The sequence below is a fragment of the Pseudoliparis swirei genome, chromosome 5 (genome assembly GCF_029220125.1).
Source record: "Pseudoliparis swirei isolate HS2019 ecotype Mariana Trench chromosome 5, NWPU_hadal_v1, whole genome shotgun sequence".
Classification (NCBI taxonomy): domain Eukaryota; kingdom Metazoa; phylum Chordata; class Actinopteri; order Perciformes; family Liparidae; genus Pseudoliparis; species Pseudoliparis swirei.
Genome location: NC_079392.1, coordinates 20,702,485 through 20,720,148, shown reverse-complemented (window position 1 = coordinate 20,720,148; position 17,664 = coordinate 20,702,485). Strand labels below are relative to the sequence as shown.

Below are 17,664 nucleotides of genomic sequence, written 5' to 3'. Positions count from 1 at the left end.
CAAGAGGTACCGTCAGGTTCCATTTGATTGCTGAACAGAGGCACTAATTTATACACCATGAAAACCAATTTGCAATTTGAGAGACAGGAGTGGTGTTATTTAAGCAGGACAATCTGAGCACTTGACAAGAAAAAGATTAAGAGCGGGATATTGTTGGAGGTTGTATGACTGCAATTGTCAAGCTCCACTTTGGGAAAAGGAAAGATTTGAAGTGACGAAGTCGACTGGCAACAGTGTTTGCCTCCAGCAGCCTGTCATCCAAACAGTGATTATTCAAACTGCCTCTTCCTTTAGTGTCAACCTTCCATGACTTGAGAGAACAGGCTGTTATTGTACTTCTGATGGACTTCTTTATCTTTATTAACGATACATACCATTTGATAAAGTCCTAGGTAATAGTAATACAAGGGCAGAGACAAACAGACAAGATGACAGATGGATTTCATAGGCAGATAGTGGCAGTTTACCTAAAATCTCATCAACGACTTGTCAGGCACACACTTCCTTTGAATTAATTGGAGCAAATAGTCTTGATTTTCTCATCTTTAATTAATTCCTCCTTCCTTGAGGTAACGATTTCTGCCTTCCCAACATCTGAGATTGAACAGGGAAGAGATTTCTTCTGCAGCATTTCGAACGTTTTGTCAAGGCCCACCCAGTAATTTGCAGAGTCTTATTCAAATCTGCCTCAACGTGGTCCTTCAACTGTCACCTGCTCTGCCACTCTGAGCAACACACTGATTATGAAGATGTTATCTTCTTGTATTAGCAGGATTTAAATGACTCAGGCTCCTGTTGCACTGGTAAATGTGAAGAGAGCTTAGTGCTCTGTCACTGTCTTTGCACATTGATGATTTTGGTCATGTTGTGTAGGCGTATACGCATATGGTGTTAAGGGTTGAACACTTAGCCAAAAAAATACTTAAAAGAAAGAAAGTATACCTGCCCTGCACAGTTTCTTAAACACAAAGGATTCTCAAACACATTTAATCTAATAAATAAATAAATAAAAATCACTGTTAAAATGTTGTTGATGATGTTTTCGGTAAACACCTAGAAAACTGCAGACTATTGTGTTTAGTCAGCTTTACAGTCATTTGCATATCTATTTCAATGAACAGTATTATAAATAAAGATTGAAGGAATTCCTCTTTATGGATTGATTTCTGCACCCCGTTTCCCAAGGTGGTATACAAACATAATGTAAAAAGAAAAATCTTAAGTTGTTGTTGTTGATGCATAGTCAGAAGCGCAATACCGTTTTTTAAACAATACCTGTTAAGATATAGTACGCAGAATTTCTTACCTAAAAAGAGAGAACTCCTTTCCATGTCGTTCATCTTTCCATAGGAAATAAAAATGTGCCACCAGATACTGTACGACAACGTCCACCGTACTGCCCCCCTGCCAGTACTGAGAGAGAGAGAGAGAGAGAGAGAGAGAGAGAGAGAGAGAGAGAGAGAGAGAGAGAGAGAGAGAGAGAGAGAGAGAGAGAGAGAGAGAGAGAGAGAGAGAGAGAGAGAGAGAGAGAGAGAGAGAGAGAGAGACCGTGGCCAGGTTATTAGCCAAAGGGAAGCGGGGGGGATTGGAGCAGTCCGTTACAGCACCTCTTATTGAAAAGCCCCCAAAACAAAATTAAACAGCTGTTGTATGACTATGAAATGTTATGTACACATATAGTTCCACATGCATGCAACTTAGTGTGTTATCATAAACAGCAAAGTATACGGGTAACCTACTTGTTGCCTTCTGCGTGCTAAAGCAATTGCTGCCAACTGGGGAATCTGCACATTATGGCTCCATGGTTATGATGGGCTTCACTGCAGTTTATATATTTATGACTCGCCTGTTAAACAGTGCAGGCACAAATCACATCATCAAACTATTTCGACCATTTTTTACAACATGTACTCCATTTGTTGCCATACTGGCCAGTAAAAGAGAACCCGAGCCCTAATGAAAATAAGTCCAATGAAAAAAAATTAAGCAATAATCTTGTGATGAAATATCACTCAAATGAACTGGACTCGGATTTAGTTACTGGGATATGGTAATTCTTGTTTTGTGAATGAGTCAGGTACAAGGCGACTCGATGCGGTAGTGTGCCTCTGCATGTGATGCACACTCAGGCCGCTCGGTGGCACTCGATGCATATACGTTGTACATTGATTTCGTTCTATTATGATGCACTATTATTATTTGTTCAACTATTTTCCCTTTTACCTTATTGTTTAGTTGTTGTGCCTGGTCATTTTACACCGTTCTATTATCCCTTGGCTTCATTAGTTTTCTCCATAACATTTTAATTAGATAAATAGATAAAGTTATTGAGAAAAAAAACAGCCTGTCTTTCTTTACATCTTCACAGCTAGATATGGACAATGTAGTTTTTTCTTATTTTTATCACGTATTTATTTATGGTGATTTTTCTGATTTTGGTCCGCTTTTGTGCGTACGTGTATGTGTGTGATTCTGTATGTGCGTGCGCGCACGCGCACTAGGTGGGGCTTTCTGAGCGTTTTGACATGGTCCAAATCTCGCGATATTTCGGTCACGGTTACCTACCCGTCTTGGATACCCCAGTTTTCACTGTTGAGAAACATCAACATAGTAACCCGGGAAAGCTAACCTCAGAGGCGGGTAGCGACATTTATTTCTAGAAATCTCACAGCAGACCTGGATATTTGGTTGCTCTGACAAACACCGAGGCATCAAATATGGGTACATGTCGGTAGAAAAAGTTGCTAGCTTAGTTGGCACAACTACTAGCTAACATTCGTTTGCTAACGTTAGCCGGCTAACGTTAGCAAACAGACAGCTGGACGAAACTGAGGAAGAAGTCTGGAGACGTAAGGATTTCCTCGTCACTGGGATGTCAGCATGAATGCGGACATCTAGACATCTTGGATTGTTTCCCTAAAGGTATGTGTTACGTCTCTCAAAAGAGGTGGTCAGCTAAATTAATTCATGACTTTCTCGTGATCTCGCATTAACGTCAACTCTTTCTTGAGTTCGCGGCTCCGACTATTCTCTGGACCGAGACGTTTAGGAATAAGTCATCTCGAAGTCAGAATCCTCGAATGAGTTGCAAATACAATTTCTGGACAGTCAATGTGTGTGCTGGATAACAAACAAAATGGTTGTTGTGAAGTTCACGTTGTTTTCATAATAATTACGTGTTTTTTTTAGAAAACAGTAATACCCTGACTGTTAGTTCACCATGGAAAGTAGATTAATGAAGGATCGTGTTTGAGTCTACTGGTGGGTAATTCCTGGATAGGGTGGTTCAATCGTAGCTTTGATATAGATGGCGTGGGGAGCTAGATGGCCATTACTTTCTGTTTAATGTAGTATTGATAAAGGTTATAATATGCAACATAACAGCGCTGTTGTCAACAGCAACATCGTTATTGTACAGGTCCTGATGTATTACCGGTGTGAACCCACTTATATCAGGTTCTCGATGTTTTAACCTCCACAATATTGTAGAAAATATGAAGTTACTAAATGGAAGGTAAAGTTCTCAGCGACCGATCCGCGGACCAAAAGGCGATGCCAGGTGAATACGAATAGTCACCCCAATGACAGCAATGGTGTGATTGCGGTTAAAGTCTATAAAAACCACGTAAAGTCAAAAATGGCACATCAACTCTTCCGCGCCTCGCTAGTCTTTTGCACAGTGAGGACATTAGTGGTCGGAAGCTATATTGTAACAGTGAATGTCCCTACATGTGTGTTTTAATAGCGTAGCGTCCACTCGGAGCCGATACTGCGGAGCAACACTTGAGTCGGTAAGCGAAGAAGAACATGGGGCTATCTTTGACTTCACACGGTTGTCTTCGCTTTAGTGGAAATCACATGCACTCCAGCTGGGGAATTGTTATGTTCCTTATTTAAAGTGCACCTGACATCGTCTGTTCTTATACTGAGAGGTTGCAGATGGGTTCAACTCCCCTTTCGACGACTTGTATATGTCAAAGTACGTTCGTAAACTGTATGAGCAAAGTCGTTAACTTATGTAAAAGGGTCGTCGTAAGTGTCTCGCACAAGTGTTAACTTTAATTCCAAGTCGTTATCCGAGCTTCTAGAGAAGTGTTTCCTGTAAAGCTGGCGTGTGCACTTTTGAGTCACAACCTTTGCCAAAAGTAGGCGAGAGGATGACCTGGAAACGTTAGTTCTATTTCTGAATTTGCTACCGTTTACATATTAAGGGAATATAGTTCAAGCTGTCTGTGGAACATAACATACACAATTACACCTTTTATCACCATCACTGTTAAAAATACAAATCTTTTAGTGTAGATACATCATTCAAGATCTCTTTCTGTTAGCTCCGTCGTGATCACAGGGCTGTGTCACGTGGTTCTTATGAATACAAGGCATGACTTCTGATGAACTCCTTCTGACTCAAATACTGTGCAAAACACCTATGCGCCAAGGAACTAGGCCAGATTTTCTTACTAATCCATGGTACATTCAACTGATTAAATAGGCAAAGTCGTCAGCAAATTGACAGACTGTTGTCTAATGAAGAGTATAATTGTGTTATTGACTTTATGAGAGTACATCGGAGCAGACGCCTGTATTCCAGTTTAACAGGTGTTTTTAAGTAAACATCTTATGGCTGACGTGACACACTTTAGTTACGCTTACCTTCCTACATGGAAATCCTTAGAGGAATGTGCGGTTGTAGAACCGGTTTTAAGACTGCCATTAATCTGCTGACATAATAGTGAAATACTTTGCACTAGGAACTAATTAGGCTCAACACATGTTACTTTGTTCATATGCTTGGCATTGCTTTCAACTAGAATGTGTCTCCAATGCTTATTTTTGTCTAATTTTCTTGTTTGAAAGTGCTTGATGTATTTTGTTTCTACATACTACACGTTGTGTTGGTTTCAGCTCACATTTTTGTTTTATCTGCCTGATTGCCAGCTTTGTTTTCAGGTATACTGTATGCAGTATAAAAGTTGACTTCTGGCACATTTACTTAGCTCAGTATTAGTTTTCATGATTTGCTTCTTGTCTGATCTTTGCTTCAGCTGAGTGAGAGAGATGAGGAGCAGCAGGAGGATTGAGGTGTCTCTGAAAAGCTCTGCTCAGCAGCTTACAGATCACAATAATTGCACAGGTTTGTAAAAGGCTGAAGTTAAGTTGTATTGTTGTTAGTGTTCTCACAAGCACTTTATTTAAAATGCAATATTGAATGTGTCACATGAGTTGTTTACATAGCATGGGGTTCTCTATCACCTATAAACATTGATTTTCATTCTCTTCCTCTTTGTCAGAGCTGACAACTGCATGGACAAGTTTGTCCCAGTCCAAAGCTGCTGTAAGTACACCTGGAACAGTTTTCTGCTGAATTACTTTGTCAGCTCCTCCAAATGTATTTTACATTTCATAAAAGTTATGAAATATATTCTGCAACAGCTAATGATGGTGAAGATAATTCCCTTTCATCATCACTGACACGTGTTCTCCCTTTGTAGTTGCGGCATATCGAAAACCGTCTCGAGGCAGCTCCAGGGACGGGGGTTCTCCTGGACTCGGTCATGGACCCTCCCAAGAAGAAATCCACCAGGACCGTTCGCTGCAGGGGTGAGTTATGTAAAAATGTCACGATAACGAGTTAAATTCTACGCTCGGACAGTAACTATTTTAACATTGCTGTTCTCTATCACAGATGGTCAACAAGCTGATGACCACGGAGGGTCTTCAAAGCGTAGGGGACGATGTCAGCAGAGTCCAGAAAAGAGCAGCTCACGCAGCCCCCTGAGAAATGCCACACAGGACAGCAATGTCCGCAGGAACAACAGCGTGGAGTTCAGGGAACCGCTCGCCTCCTACAGGTACAAACACTGCATCAAAATGCATGTATGAAACATCCTTACCCTCTGCTCTCGAGGTCATTTGCTGTGTTTAGAAAATAAGCTATTCTGTCATACTCTGAACTGGATATATGTGCTTGTTGCTTTCGAGCACCAATCACATTGGTAATTATTTGTAATATAGTTTTTAAAAAACACACAATTTAAACTAAAGCATGAAGCTTTTATTGCATCTTAATTCTAGAAACATGTTCATCACTGTTACTACTTTACATGGTATTTAGATAATCACAATCTAGTCAAATGATATAGGGTGTCTCTAGAGTGACAACAAAATAAGATGGTGTTCATTCGTCAACTGAGCTGTGATGTTTTCATGATTGTGTCACTACATGGTTTCAATTTGTTGCATCAGAAGAGCTTTTTCACCGACATAGTAGTCAGTCCTCCAACGGTCTTTGCTCTTCAAGACTTCCATTCAGACACCATATGTTGTTGACATCTCCTCTCAATAGCTCGTAGTTGAATGTCTCACAGGTACTTCAGTAGCTCAAGGCTCTGCTTTTTACAGTTATACTGCAAAATTGTATGTTTTGTCTCTTATATTTTCACATAATTACTAGATTCCGAATGTGAATATCTTTCCAAGAGTTTGTAGAGACCAAAAGTGGTGGAAGTACCATAATTTAAAAATATAATCTTTTCATTCTGGTTATACATTTTAAATGGTTTCCATCCTTGACCACCCTTACATGAGCTCTTCTGTATACTCAGTGAGTGGTAAATTAAAGTAAATCTTGATTCCCTTCCTGATCCCATGTAATCTGATTTGTGTCCAGAGAGGCCACCCCTCCACCACATCCCCCCTCTCAGCTGGAGGCCTACAGCCTGCAGTCAGTGCCAGGGTCTTCGCACCCATCCTCTCCGCCCTCCTCAGATCCCCTGCTTAGCCAGCTGGTCTACCAGAGAGACACCAGGGACCAACAGACCGACAGGGACCTTGACAGCACACAATCCTCGGCTCTGGAAAACACAGCGGTCCGCTACCTCAATGACCAGCCGGCCCTGGACACCGTGAGGACTATTGGAAACCAGTCCCATCGCAGAGTACCTGCATGGGAGGGTATTGAGGAGGAAAGCACTGCAAAAGCACAACTTGGTATGGATAGCCAAGAGTTAAGCCCATGTCTAGCTCCAGCCCCCGGCTCCACACACAGAAGGGAGAGCACTCCCTCCATCAGCCCTGGTTCAGCTTCCCAGCGGCTGGAGAACCTAAAGCGACATCAGCCTGACGATAAGCTGGAGAAGCTCAAAGAGCGTATTCGAAGGCAGAGGCAACATCTGGAGGAGTCTGCAGAGAGAGAGAAGCTGCTGAGTTATCTGGATCAGCCCGTAATGGCAGTTGTGGGGAGTAACAATGCTGGTACTAGCAACAGACCCACAGCCAAAATACGGAAAGTAACAGCTGCGCCGCCTGCACCAATATACAAAGGTACGATCAGTGTAGAATATATCCCAAACTTAGATTTTCTCATTTTTTTGACATTTTTTTACCAAAAAAAGACAATGATATATAAATAGTGTAATGTTTTATGAAAACAAATTCTAGCTTTACAGTAGGAAACGGAATGCTACAACTTACGTCTTCAATCCTTTATACGCCCAGGTTTCAACAGTACTGAGACAAAGATCCGGACTGCTGATGGCAGAGTTTGGAAGGAGGAGGAGTTCCATAACCTCAGCAGAGAAATATACAGAGACTTGTCACGACAGTTTGCTGGTAAGCATAGGACACAAACACGTTCTTGTTTCTAGCAAGCTAATGATTGCACATGAATGTATGGTATAAAAGTGTATTGATCTCTCAGAAGCACAACAAAAAAGTATGGTTTCAGCTGTTTTCCATAGAAGAGTGTTGCATGAATAAACATGATTGTTCTTGTAGTCTTTGGTTTATCACATCAGAGATTTTTGACCTGGGGCATAGGGCTTGGTTTTCAGCCAACTGACAACTTTTTAGCTGAGAAATTGTTTGTCAGTTTGATGCTTATGCTCTGCTTTTGACTTCTGTGCACAGAGAGCACCAGATCCAGACATCAGCAGCAGAGGGAACAGAGAGCAGACAGGTCCAAAGAGAGGAGGCCCCCCAAACCAGTCAGGAAGGTGCACAGAGCTGCCCCTTCATCTGACCTTAATGCAAAACCAGGTATAATAATCCTTATTTATGTCTGGGAGCCACCCCACCCTCTGATTTATTCATAAGTAGTGAAAGCTAAATATGTGGACCAAACTGGCAGAATTGTATTAATGGTACATCCGGGCCAAAACCAAGAGCCTCAAACGTTGAACTGTCGGTGTGCTTTGGCTTTTCTCAATGGTCTGTGCCACAGTGAGAGTGATAGTTTTATCAAGTGCTTACTTTGTTTATATTAACTAAGCTATCAAATAATCATGTACAACAATAATTCATTCTTTAATTTGAATCTGATTGCTGTGATCATGTTGTCAGACAAGACTGCAGAAGCCTGTGTTCTAACTACAGTATTCTTTGTGTGTGTGTGTGTGTGTGTGTGTGTTGTCATGCATGACGCAGAGATATTGCTGGCTTCTAAAACAGTGTTAAGTCTATAATCCCTGAAGAAATGTTCAGTATGTGTGACATGCAGTTTGTGTAGTATACATACACCCACACAGAAGAATCATAGCCAAATACTGCTGTATACTGGGCGTAGCAGACCTCAGATAGCTGAGAAAACGTCCCTCTCTCCATTCACAAAGATATATATTGTTTTGTATATACACGCAAAAGGTAATCTGGATATACTGAAAGCTGACTGTAAAATATACCTCTACTATTCTCTAGCTCTCTCACTTTTTACCGGGTGTCTACATGTTTATTCCAACTTTTGTGTTGTCTCTAAAGTCTGGCTGTTCTCTCTTTCGTGCTGGAAAAACGCTATAAATAGCCCTCTGAAATCTGTGGCCAGGTTCAGTTGCTCATCCATCCAGCACAAACAGCTGCTTGGTTAGTGGATATACAACTTCATTACCAGGAACTGCACTTCACTAGAATACAGCCATAGCGAAAAGAGCTCGAGAGATTAGCCCATGCCCATATTGCTGTTTTTGAAATGTCATTTTTTATAATGCTCTGAGCAACACACATGCTATTCTATACACTCTCATTGTACTGGGCTGTTGGCAGAACTCTGAGCAGAGATTGGTATGGATAAATGTGAAATGAAAACATTCATCTTCCAGATGGTTACTATGAGCAAAGAGGAACATGTACTTGAGGGAGGGCAAAGAACAAGTTATTTTGTTTCATCACCACTCTCATGCAAAAAACTTCATGTTGTTTAACTTGTTTCTAATAAGGTTAATTGACCGTTCCTTACTAAAGCAATGCACCTTCGCTACTCCATGTTTTTTTGGGTCTCTTTGTTCTCTTATCTCTGTGTATTTATTTTCTGGTGACCTGCTCCAGTGCTGGCATGTCTACATATGTGCTAACACAATGTTCCTTGAGGTCAACATGAACGATATTGAATTCCAATGCTATCTCCTGGCAGTATTGTAGGTGATATTGTTCTATGTCATTGTAGTGATTAGCCCTGCATCATGGCGGGAGGGCCAAAAGCTGGTAAAGATGGTGCTGGGTCCAGTTCCCAGGCTGCCCAGGGAGGAGGACAGATCCCAGCCAGCTGACAGACTGAGCAGAACAGGTGGGACATGGAGACTTGCACTCTACCCTTCTATACATGCCGCTACACCCCTATCTTATATTTTTATGTAAGGCAAATAATTCAAAATCAGTCAACCCAGCATCTCCGCTGTAACCATTTTTCTTATGGTCTTGCTCGGCTTGACGTACTGTCATTAACCATCGTGTCAAAATGTAGAAAAGAAATATATAGAAATGGTGATTAGCTTTCTTCTGGAGTTTAAAGAGCCGCTCAAAGCTTGTCAGCTTGATGTTAAAAATGCCGTCTGCAATATTTAAGTTGAGAGGCATGTAGGAGAAGACTTCAATCCCCCGAGTGTACATTTAGTTTTACTTGAATATGTTCCATCTCTTCCTTCTGTCGTCATCTTGTGTCTTCATTTGACTTTTCTCTGTTTCCTCATGTTGTTATCAAAATTCCACCTCCAAAATTAAATAAACGTCTGTACTGGTTGCTATTACCTGGAATACATATCTGGGGCCTTTTATAGATTATTTGGAATGTCTGGGACTGCCAAGGAATATGAATAAATAAAGAGTCTTTGTCTGCTACTGGTCTCAGACTCTCATAGTCACCGACTACCTGCATCAATACAGTACCATTGACGGGAAATAATATAGTGGCTGGCTGTTCTGGTCTGATTTCCAGATACAACAGAGCAGGGACCGACTCACAGCCTGCTGCCGGGATTAGATACTTAAAATCTAGATGGAAATTTTCAAATTGGCCCAGATTAGAGTTGCCGCGGCAAGCCTGCCCCACATGCCTCATCTAGTACGTGTCTAGCTTTGAAATGTTTTGAGCAATCTCTTATTGGAACATCTGCCGTGTTGTAAGCTGAAATAACCGGTTTACTGAATGTATTAATCATCAATAAACAGGAACGCAGTGAAAGAATTGTATAGCCTACTACTAGTGTGAGAAAGAAGAGTTTAAAGTCCGATCACACCTAACCCCTTGTTAGGTTTGAACGCAAATTTTAAATGTTCAATGTTCCATCAACATAGCTTCCACTTCACAGGCTTAGTTAGCATTAAACTATTCAGAAAGTGTGTGTTTTAAGTAAATGTTTTTTCCCTACGTCACCCAGCTTCCCGTCACCGCTCCAGTTCAGACCCACGCTCAGATTCAAACCCACGGCTTCGCCCGAACAGCACAGAAAGGCCTCGACGTGGAGTTCAATCCAAAAGCCACTCCGCAAACACACCTACACCCCCATCTGCAGATCGGGAGAAGGCTCCAGTGGGAGCGGGCACGGACCTGTTGTCAGCAGACATCCAGGGGATACTTGACGACCTTCAGCTGGAGTGTAAAGCAGCTGAGCGGGAGGAGAGGTCCCGGCAAAGGTCCCGAGGAGGACGCAGCGGTACGAGAGGGAGAGGCGGATCGGGGTCACGAACAAGGGCTCCGGTCTCTGTTTGGGGAACTACGGTGGCAACAGGTAGCTCCTCAAGAGGCTGCCGCAGCGCCAGCCTTGCTGCACACCCATCTGCTGACACTGGGCAGAAAAAACGACACTATGACGCAGACACGGTTCGCCAATACATTTCCAGGCAACAAGAGAATAGAAAGAGGCAGCGGGCAGAAGAGAAGAAGGCACTGAAAGAAGAGGCTGAGAGCAGAAACCAGAGATTGAAGGACCTCTACAGGAAGCAAAGAGAAGCGGCTAAAACAGTGGCGCTTCCTAGCGAGGCCCCTGGTCATGTGGCCCCGGCGCAAAAGCGACTACAGGAGACCTACACCAAACTGCTTCTGGAGGGTGCTCAGCTGGAGGAGGAGGCTACACTTGCTGCTCCTTCTAGTCGAATGGTATTGTACATACACATGATACATGTTTAAAATATATATAGATAGATAGAATGAGTAACTAAGTGAGATAAATCGATGAAAATATGTAAGATAAAAAAGATGATTTGACATGTGTTCTGCCACAGAGACCGATGTACCAGCCCTCAGGAGAGTCGGACAAAGAGAACAAAAGACTAGAGGCACCACCGAGTCCCTCGAGCAGTGACAGGTCTTTGAATGACCAGCCACCTCCACCATTATCCAGGTACACACATGCACACACATAAATCTGCCTGCTCAGCTCGGTCACTCTCCAGAGTAACAAACACTACAATTTGTTGACTATGATGAACAACAAACAATCCAGTACAACAACAGTACACACATTCTGGTATCTACTGAATAGAATGGACCTCTTAACTTTAGATAAATGTAAATTACCGGCATACATCTGTATCTTAAGGCCACAGAGGAAGTTCCTCTGGACAGCGACGTGCATAAACCTGCATGTGAAGAACAATCCATCTGTTGCTACCAATATGAGGATGCTGTCTAAAGATGTGCTTTCTACCAAAGGCCTGGTTACACTTCTAACTGACTTTATTATATACAAATTAACCTTCAATTAGTGCATCTTTTTAGTTATATTTCAACTTGAGATTTTCATATTGATATTTAAGTGTTATGGAATACCATCAACAGCCAATTTTTTATTATATTTTGAATTGAAGGGTTAAACAAGATAATGTCAACATAATTATGAAGTGTATTTACATCGAATCTTCGAATGCAAAATTGCCTAAAAGCAATGTGAATAACGTAGGTTGGGATAATAGCAGACTAATTGCACATGACTCCTGTGACGGGTCGAAACCACTTGGAAATTGTTTTGTACCTGAGCTCAAATTCAAAGTAGGAGATAATAAATGTGGTGGTGAATCTCTTAAAAGACACTTTAGGTTGAATCTCATGCAAGTGGCTATTGCATGAGGCCCAATTGTGGGCGACACATTCTAGGGAATCATCTGACTCCCAAACAGAGAAACTGTTTGTTCCCAGACGCTTTGCTTTTTACAGTCGGTGCTCCTATTTCAGATGTATTAAAAGAACTTCTTAGATAATAATCGACTAGATATTAAGATGATTGAGGGTATTAGATTACCTTTTGAAATGGATCAAAAAATAATCTTTCCCTGTGTATATTTAGTGATTTATAGTTATTGTCATTTAAAGTGTTCATCTAGTTACAACGCGTGCTCTATCCTATTCATTATTCTCTGTACCATTTAACATTTGCGTATCTGGATGTTGAAAACATTTCTTTACTTTGCAAAAATATTTTTGCTGTAGTACATAAAGGTGTTTTTACAATGGAGAGCAGACATGCATGTTAATTAAAAGTTGCTTTGTCCGGCTGGGTGCTTAGTCCATTTATAAAAACAATATTTAAATAATCATGTTCCACAACATGTGTGTAACAGATGGAATAGTCTTCTTAAATCAAGATTTGTGGGCATTTAGCACTTCAAAAAACAAATTTTCATTGCGAGTTTGTCTTCTGCTAGAAGGGAGACACGTACTTTTATTAACAGCACCATAAATTGCATTCATACAATAACACATCATCATATTTTCAATTAATTTTAGTGTGATAAAATCCAAGAATATGATGACAAACAAATTGGACGCTTCATTCCAAAACCTCTTTCAATGTAAAAAAACAAAAGACAATCGTTACAGCCCTGTCCATAACAGTGACCTCTCTCATAGAGCGCAGGGCAAATTCTTGCTGAGCAAGCACACTGAGAACAGAGATGTGTCAGATCCGTTTGTATTGAAGGATTTTAAACCCTCTTGTTGCTCATGCTGGTAAATGGGGCTCGGCGGGTGAATATGCCTCTTTACCAGAAACGTCTTTTAATGCACTGTTGGGTGTAGATATTCAGAGATCATTATTACTGATTATTAAAACGACTAAAGTTAGTTAAAATGGCTTTGATATCGGCATAGGAAAAAAAACAATCTTTGATATAGGAGCCAAACAACACGAGCCTAATATACTTGCTTCTGTTTAATTTAATCACTGATTTAGAGCACGCTTTATTTCTCACTCTCTTTAACTTCTCCATCTGTTGTTACTCTCCCCTTTGCAGGAATGATCTTCAGCCTGACCGTCTGAGCCCAGCTGTTCAACCTACGACTGGTCCCAGCGGCAGTGGGCTAGCACCTTTCGGTGATCATCTCCTCTCTCAGCTTCTCAGGCTGGAGACTGCAATAGCAGCTAGTGACCTCAGGCACACTGAGCGGCCAGCCGCAGCGCCTTCCAACAGGTCGCAGTGCAAGATGTCCCGCATTGAGGCCCTCAAGGCCACAGCCGCATCCCTCTCCAACCGTATAGAAAGTGAGGCACGGAAGCTTGCCGGGGAGGGGATCAACTATGGCATTGAAACTTCAATGGACGTGGATATTATTAGACCCTCTCAATCTAATCGTGATGATGCCTGCCGGGCTGAAACAGCTGCCCCAGAAAATGATGACGTAGCCTTGAGGATCCAGAGGATTTTAACTAGCACGGGTCATAGTTCATACAATGGCACCGCTCTTCCAGGAACAGGCAATCTGCACGCCCTCAGGGGACTGAAAGAAAAGAAAGACACACACACCAATTTGACTAAAAAGCAAACAACTTCTGCTGATGTAAGAGGGCAAATACTCAACAGTTACACACCTGACAGGAAGAGGCTAGCCAATGGGCTGGACAAGGTAGAGAGAGCGGAACAAAGGATAGGGTGTGGATTGATGGATAACGAGGATAAGAATCGGACAGATCTCCATGACTCGAGCGCTGGTTCCATCAGCGAGGGTCCTATTCTGAGTGAAGGGAGTTTTTCTGAGGACGAGGCGAGCCCTCCTCACCTCTCCAACAGTCGTGTACCTAGATTGGCAGACCGCCTGAGAGCGGTGGACTACTGCGTGGGTCAAAGACGGGATTACCAGCGATTGTCAGAGTTCCAGAGAGAGGCAGCGAAGTACTCGGCCCTCAGCTCTCCCTTTGCACAGCATGACGGTAGCAAAGCAGCCTGGGAGGAGCTGAACAAAGGAAGCCCTCTCAGTGTAATCAACATTTTCACCAAGAATCTCCATGGCTACGTTCCAGGTTAGTTCATAGAACGTTGTTGTTACTGAGTATCTATCTAAACTGAAAGATATGTAATGAAGAGCTACACAAAATCTTCACCATAGTAGAACTGACATACTGACGGTCGAATGCAAAATCATAAATATTTCTCCTGTCTGTTCTAGCTCAACCTTGTCCTGCAGTGAGCGAGAGGAACTCTCCCTCTGCCCAGTTGTTACACTCTGGAAATGGTCCCGTCGACGCAGCCATCTATGAAGATGATTTTGTGTCCTCACATAGCAGCGGAGCCAGTGGTCAGTTAAAGAGAGGCTCCAATTCCCACAGGTAAGCAAGAAAAAAGAAGAAATAGAGAGTATGGTAGTTTTCAAAGTGACCACTCGGTGGCAGTCATGTCACACAAATAGAAAACTCGTGCAGTCCTTTTAGACAGCAATTCCTCAGAGATGTGTCCTTTTAGGTTTCTTAGAAGGAGGAGTAACCAGTGCAAGTACTCTCAAACAGATTCACTTTGCCGTGTATCCCATCTTCACTGGATTTAAAAAAAAAAGTTGATCCTATGTCTTTCTCCCCTCATGTTCACTGTGAACAGCCATTTTGAGGAGCTGATGAGGAGGTCCCCTTTTGACAAAAGTATAGGAGGCATCAACTCCCACCATTCATCTATTCACTCACCACTTCCATCCTCTGGTTCAACATCTGGCTCCTCACCCTTCTCCAGGCACTCTGCCCGAAAAAGAGGTGAGAATGGATAGTTTTGCATGATTTCTTGAACAACTCCTATTTTTTTCTTTTTATAAAATGGAAATACAGAAAATGGTCTATATGGTGAAATGCTGTTCTGACGGTCATCCAGGATTCATAGAACCATAGTGACATACGTAACTTGCGTTTCTTATAGTTAACACATCCCACTGCTGCAAAATGTATACATTTGAATCCTCTGCAGGCACAGCATCAGACCAGAGTGATGCCACTCTGGTAGAAGAGCCGAGGAGTTCCTGCTCTCCTCCCTCAGATGCCTTATCTTCTGACTCCAGGAAGAGGGCCTCAGACCAAAGCTCTGCCCACAGCCAGAGTGTCCACTCTGATGACACTATAGGGGAAACTTCAGGGCTTTCTCAACAAAGGTAACATCTTCATCAGACGACATTATGTTTGTCGCTTCACGTTTAGTCCAACGCTGTAAAACGGTCCACCTTCAAGGGTTCAGTGTCAGCGTTTTTTCTGTGAAAGCATCTCTTAAGATATCAATTTGAAGAGTCCATGAAGTGGTATCAGTGTTTGAATTGCCCACAAGTCCAGTGGTCTCTGGAATTTCCTCCCCTACTGGTTTTCTGTAACCTTCAGTGCGATCTGTGTGAAGATTGGTGGTGCTATTGGATACATTGGGATACTCTTGTGCTGTCCTGATTTTGGGAGGTTAAAGATGTTTCTTTTAGGGTCACAGAATGATTGTATTTCTTTGTTTCTTGGAACTTTTGTTTCACTGGATTCAAATTAATATTGAAGTCAGCCCGTTAAGCCACGTTGTATTTCCATGCTAAACTGAAATGTAATTTAAACACTCAGTCATCTCAATTGTTGCAGTTCCAACCAGTGTCAGTTCTAGGGTTTGCAGCATGATGGCCTCTTTCATTATCATTTGGTTAACCCAGTTCTAGGGTTTCTTTCCTTCTATTTTTATTTTACGTTTGGGTCTTGATAGTCAGAAGTCTCCGGCAGCCAGGCCCAAAAAAGGCTTCTCCGTCTGGCTCTCCATAACCTGGTTCTCCTCTGGAAGCCGGCTCTCCCATGACTAATTACTTAACGACACTTCGAGAGCCCTACTTGAGGCTGCCAGTCCAAACAGTCTTGTGTCTTGCTGTCCTGTTGAAGGCCTGAGGGTCTAAGCAGCCTTTTAGTGCCCAGCAACCAGGGGAGGCTGCAGTTCAACCCAAGACAGAAAACAGTGGCTATTTTGCTCTGGGGGCCTGCAGGGTACCTGGTCGGGTCAGCCAGCTTCACCACAGCTTGCGTCTGCTGCCAGAGGAAAGGAGAGTGCTTTTTTTCTTCTTAATTTAATCTCAGTGCCCAGTAGTGACATTTGAGCCCTCTAGTGGTATTCCAAAACCCAGGTGGCAGACACGATGCACGATAAAGGCAACACATTCAGGCTGGATTGTGTCCTTCACAGCACCATTTACAAAGAAGATTGTTGGTTAACTTTGGTGGCGACTTAGTGTTCATTACTGTGTTTTTGTTTATGTAGTAACAACACAAGTATGACCATTGTTCTCGGTGAGCTTTGTAGATTTTTGGCATATTGCATTCCTATCTGTTTCAGTTATGACAGCCAACTGTTTTACGATTAAGATCAACATTGTTGTATTATAATATATGAATTGAAATTGATTGTTATCCTTGGAGGGAAAAATTGGTGCCACAGCCTGCTGTCCTTCATGGGGAAGTCGAGTGTATCCTGATCTCTGCAGACAGCGTCCTTGAGGCCTCTGATCATCTTCGAGCAGCACAATATAGCCATTCATAGTCTGGGCCTCTCACAGCAGGGGTGTGCTGCCTCAGTCAGTTCTAGGGTTTAGAGCATGAGGGCCTCTTTCTTTATCATTTGGTTAACCCACTGTGTAAATGTTGTAGCTTCCCCTTTTCAAATGCTATCTTGGAATTGGTTTGTTTGAGAAAACAATTAAAAACATCGTATTAAAGTAATATTTAAGTCTACAAACATCCACTTTAGAAGACAAGTGGTCTGGTTTCAGAATAATAAATGATCTACTACTTACTTGATCTTTAAAAAAAACTATTTTTCTTCTATTTTCTATTTTTAGTCTGGGTCTTGACAGTAAGAAGTCTCCGGCAGCGAGGCCCAAAAAGGCTTCTCCGTCTGGCTCTCCATACCGTGGTTCTCCTCTGGAAGCAGGCTCTCCCAGTGAGCCTGGGAGAAATGTCTCTCTGGGGGCAAATAATCCAAACCCAGGCACCGCAGCTCGCAGTGGTCGAGCAGAGACCACGACCACAGGTAGATACAACTCATATTAACACGGTAAACAACGGACGTTATGTGAAGCACAACTTCCAGACTGGATGTTCCTCTAGCTGAAGTCACAACTGTCGAGATGAGGACAGAAAGGGTCCGACCCACTCCACCAACATACCCCATCATTCCCTCCAGGAAATACACGGC

At 42.4% G+C, this 17,664-nt stretch overlaps 1 protein-coding gene across 4 annotated transcripts in view; it reads left to right on the top strand.

Annotated features, from left to right (window-relative positions):
• Positions 1–2,606: 2,606 nt before the first annotated feature.
• cep350 (centrosomal protein 350) overlaps positions 2,607–17,664 on the top strand; it is a 32,999-nt gene continuing 17,941 nt past the window's right edge. For 3 of the 4 annotated variants that reach the window (XM_056414372.1, XM_056414371.1, XM_056414370.1), the window contains exons 1-16: positions 2,608–2,922; positions 5,046–5,134; positions 5,292–5,335; positions 5,493–5,601; positions 5,687–5,852; positions 6,671–7,323; positions 7,498–7,611; positions 7,909–8,037; positions 9,437–9,556; positions 10,647–11,365; positions 11,491–11,609; positions 13,498–14,501; positions 14,648–14,807; positions 15,073–15,221; positions 15,430–15,610; positions 17,309–17,499. In XM_056414372.1, coding sequence (XP_056270347.1) covers positions 5,059–5,134; positions 5,292–5,335; positions 5,493–5,601; positions 5,687–5,852; positions 6,671–7,323; positions 7,498–7,611; positions 7,909–8,037; positions 9,437–9,556; positions 10,647–11,365; positions 11,491–11,609; positions 13,498–14,501; positions 14,648–14,807; positions 15,073–15,221; positions 15,430–15,610; positions 17,309–17,499 — 3,934 coding nt within the window. In that variant the 5' untranslated portion in view covers positions 2,608–2,922; positions 5,046–5,058. Of the gene's footprint in view, positions 2,923–5,045; positions 5,135–5,291; positions 5,336–5,492; positions 5,602–5,686; positions 5,853–6,670; positions 7,324–7,497; positions 7,612–7,908; positions 8,038–9,436; positions 9,557–10,646; positions 11,366–11,490; positions 11,610–13,497; positions 14,502–14,647; positions 14,808–15,072; positions 15,222–15,429; positions 15,611–17,308; positions 17,500–17,664 lie in introns of all 4 variants that reach the window. The other variant, XM_056414369.1, reaches the window with a different exon arrangement.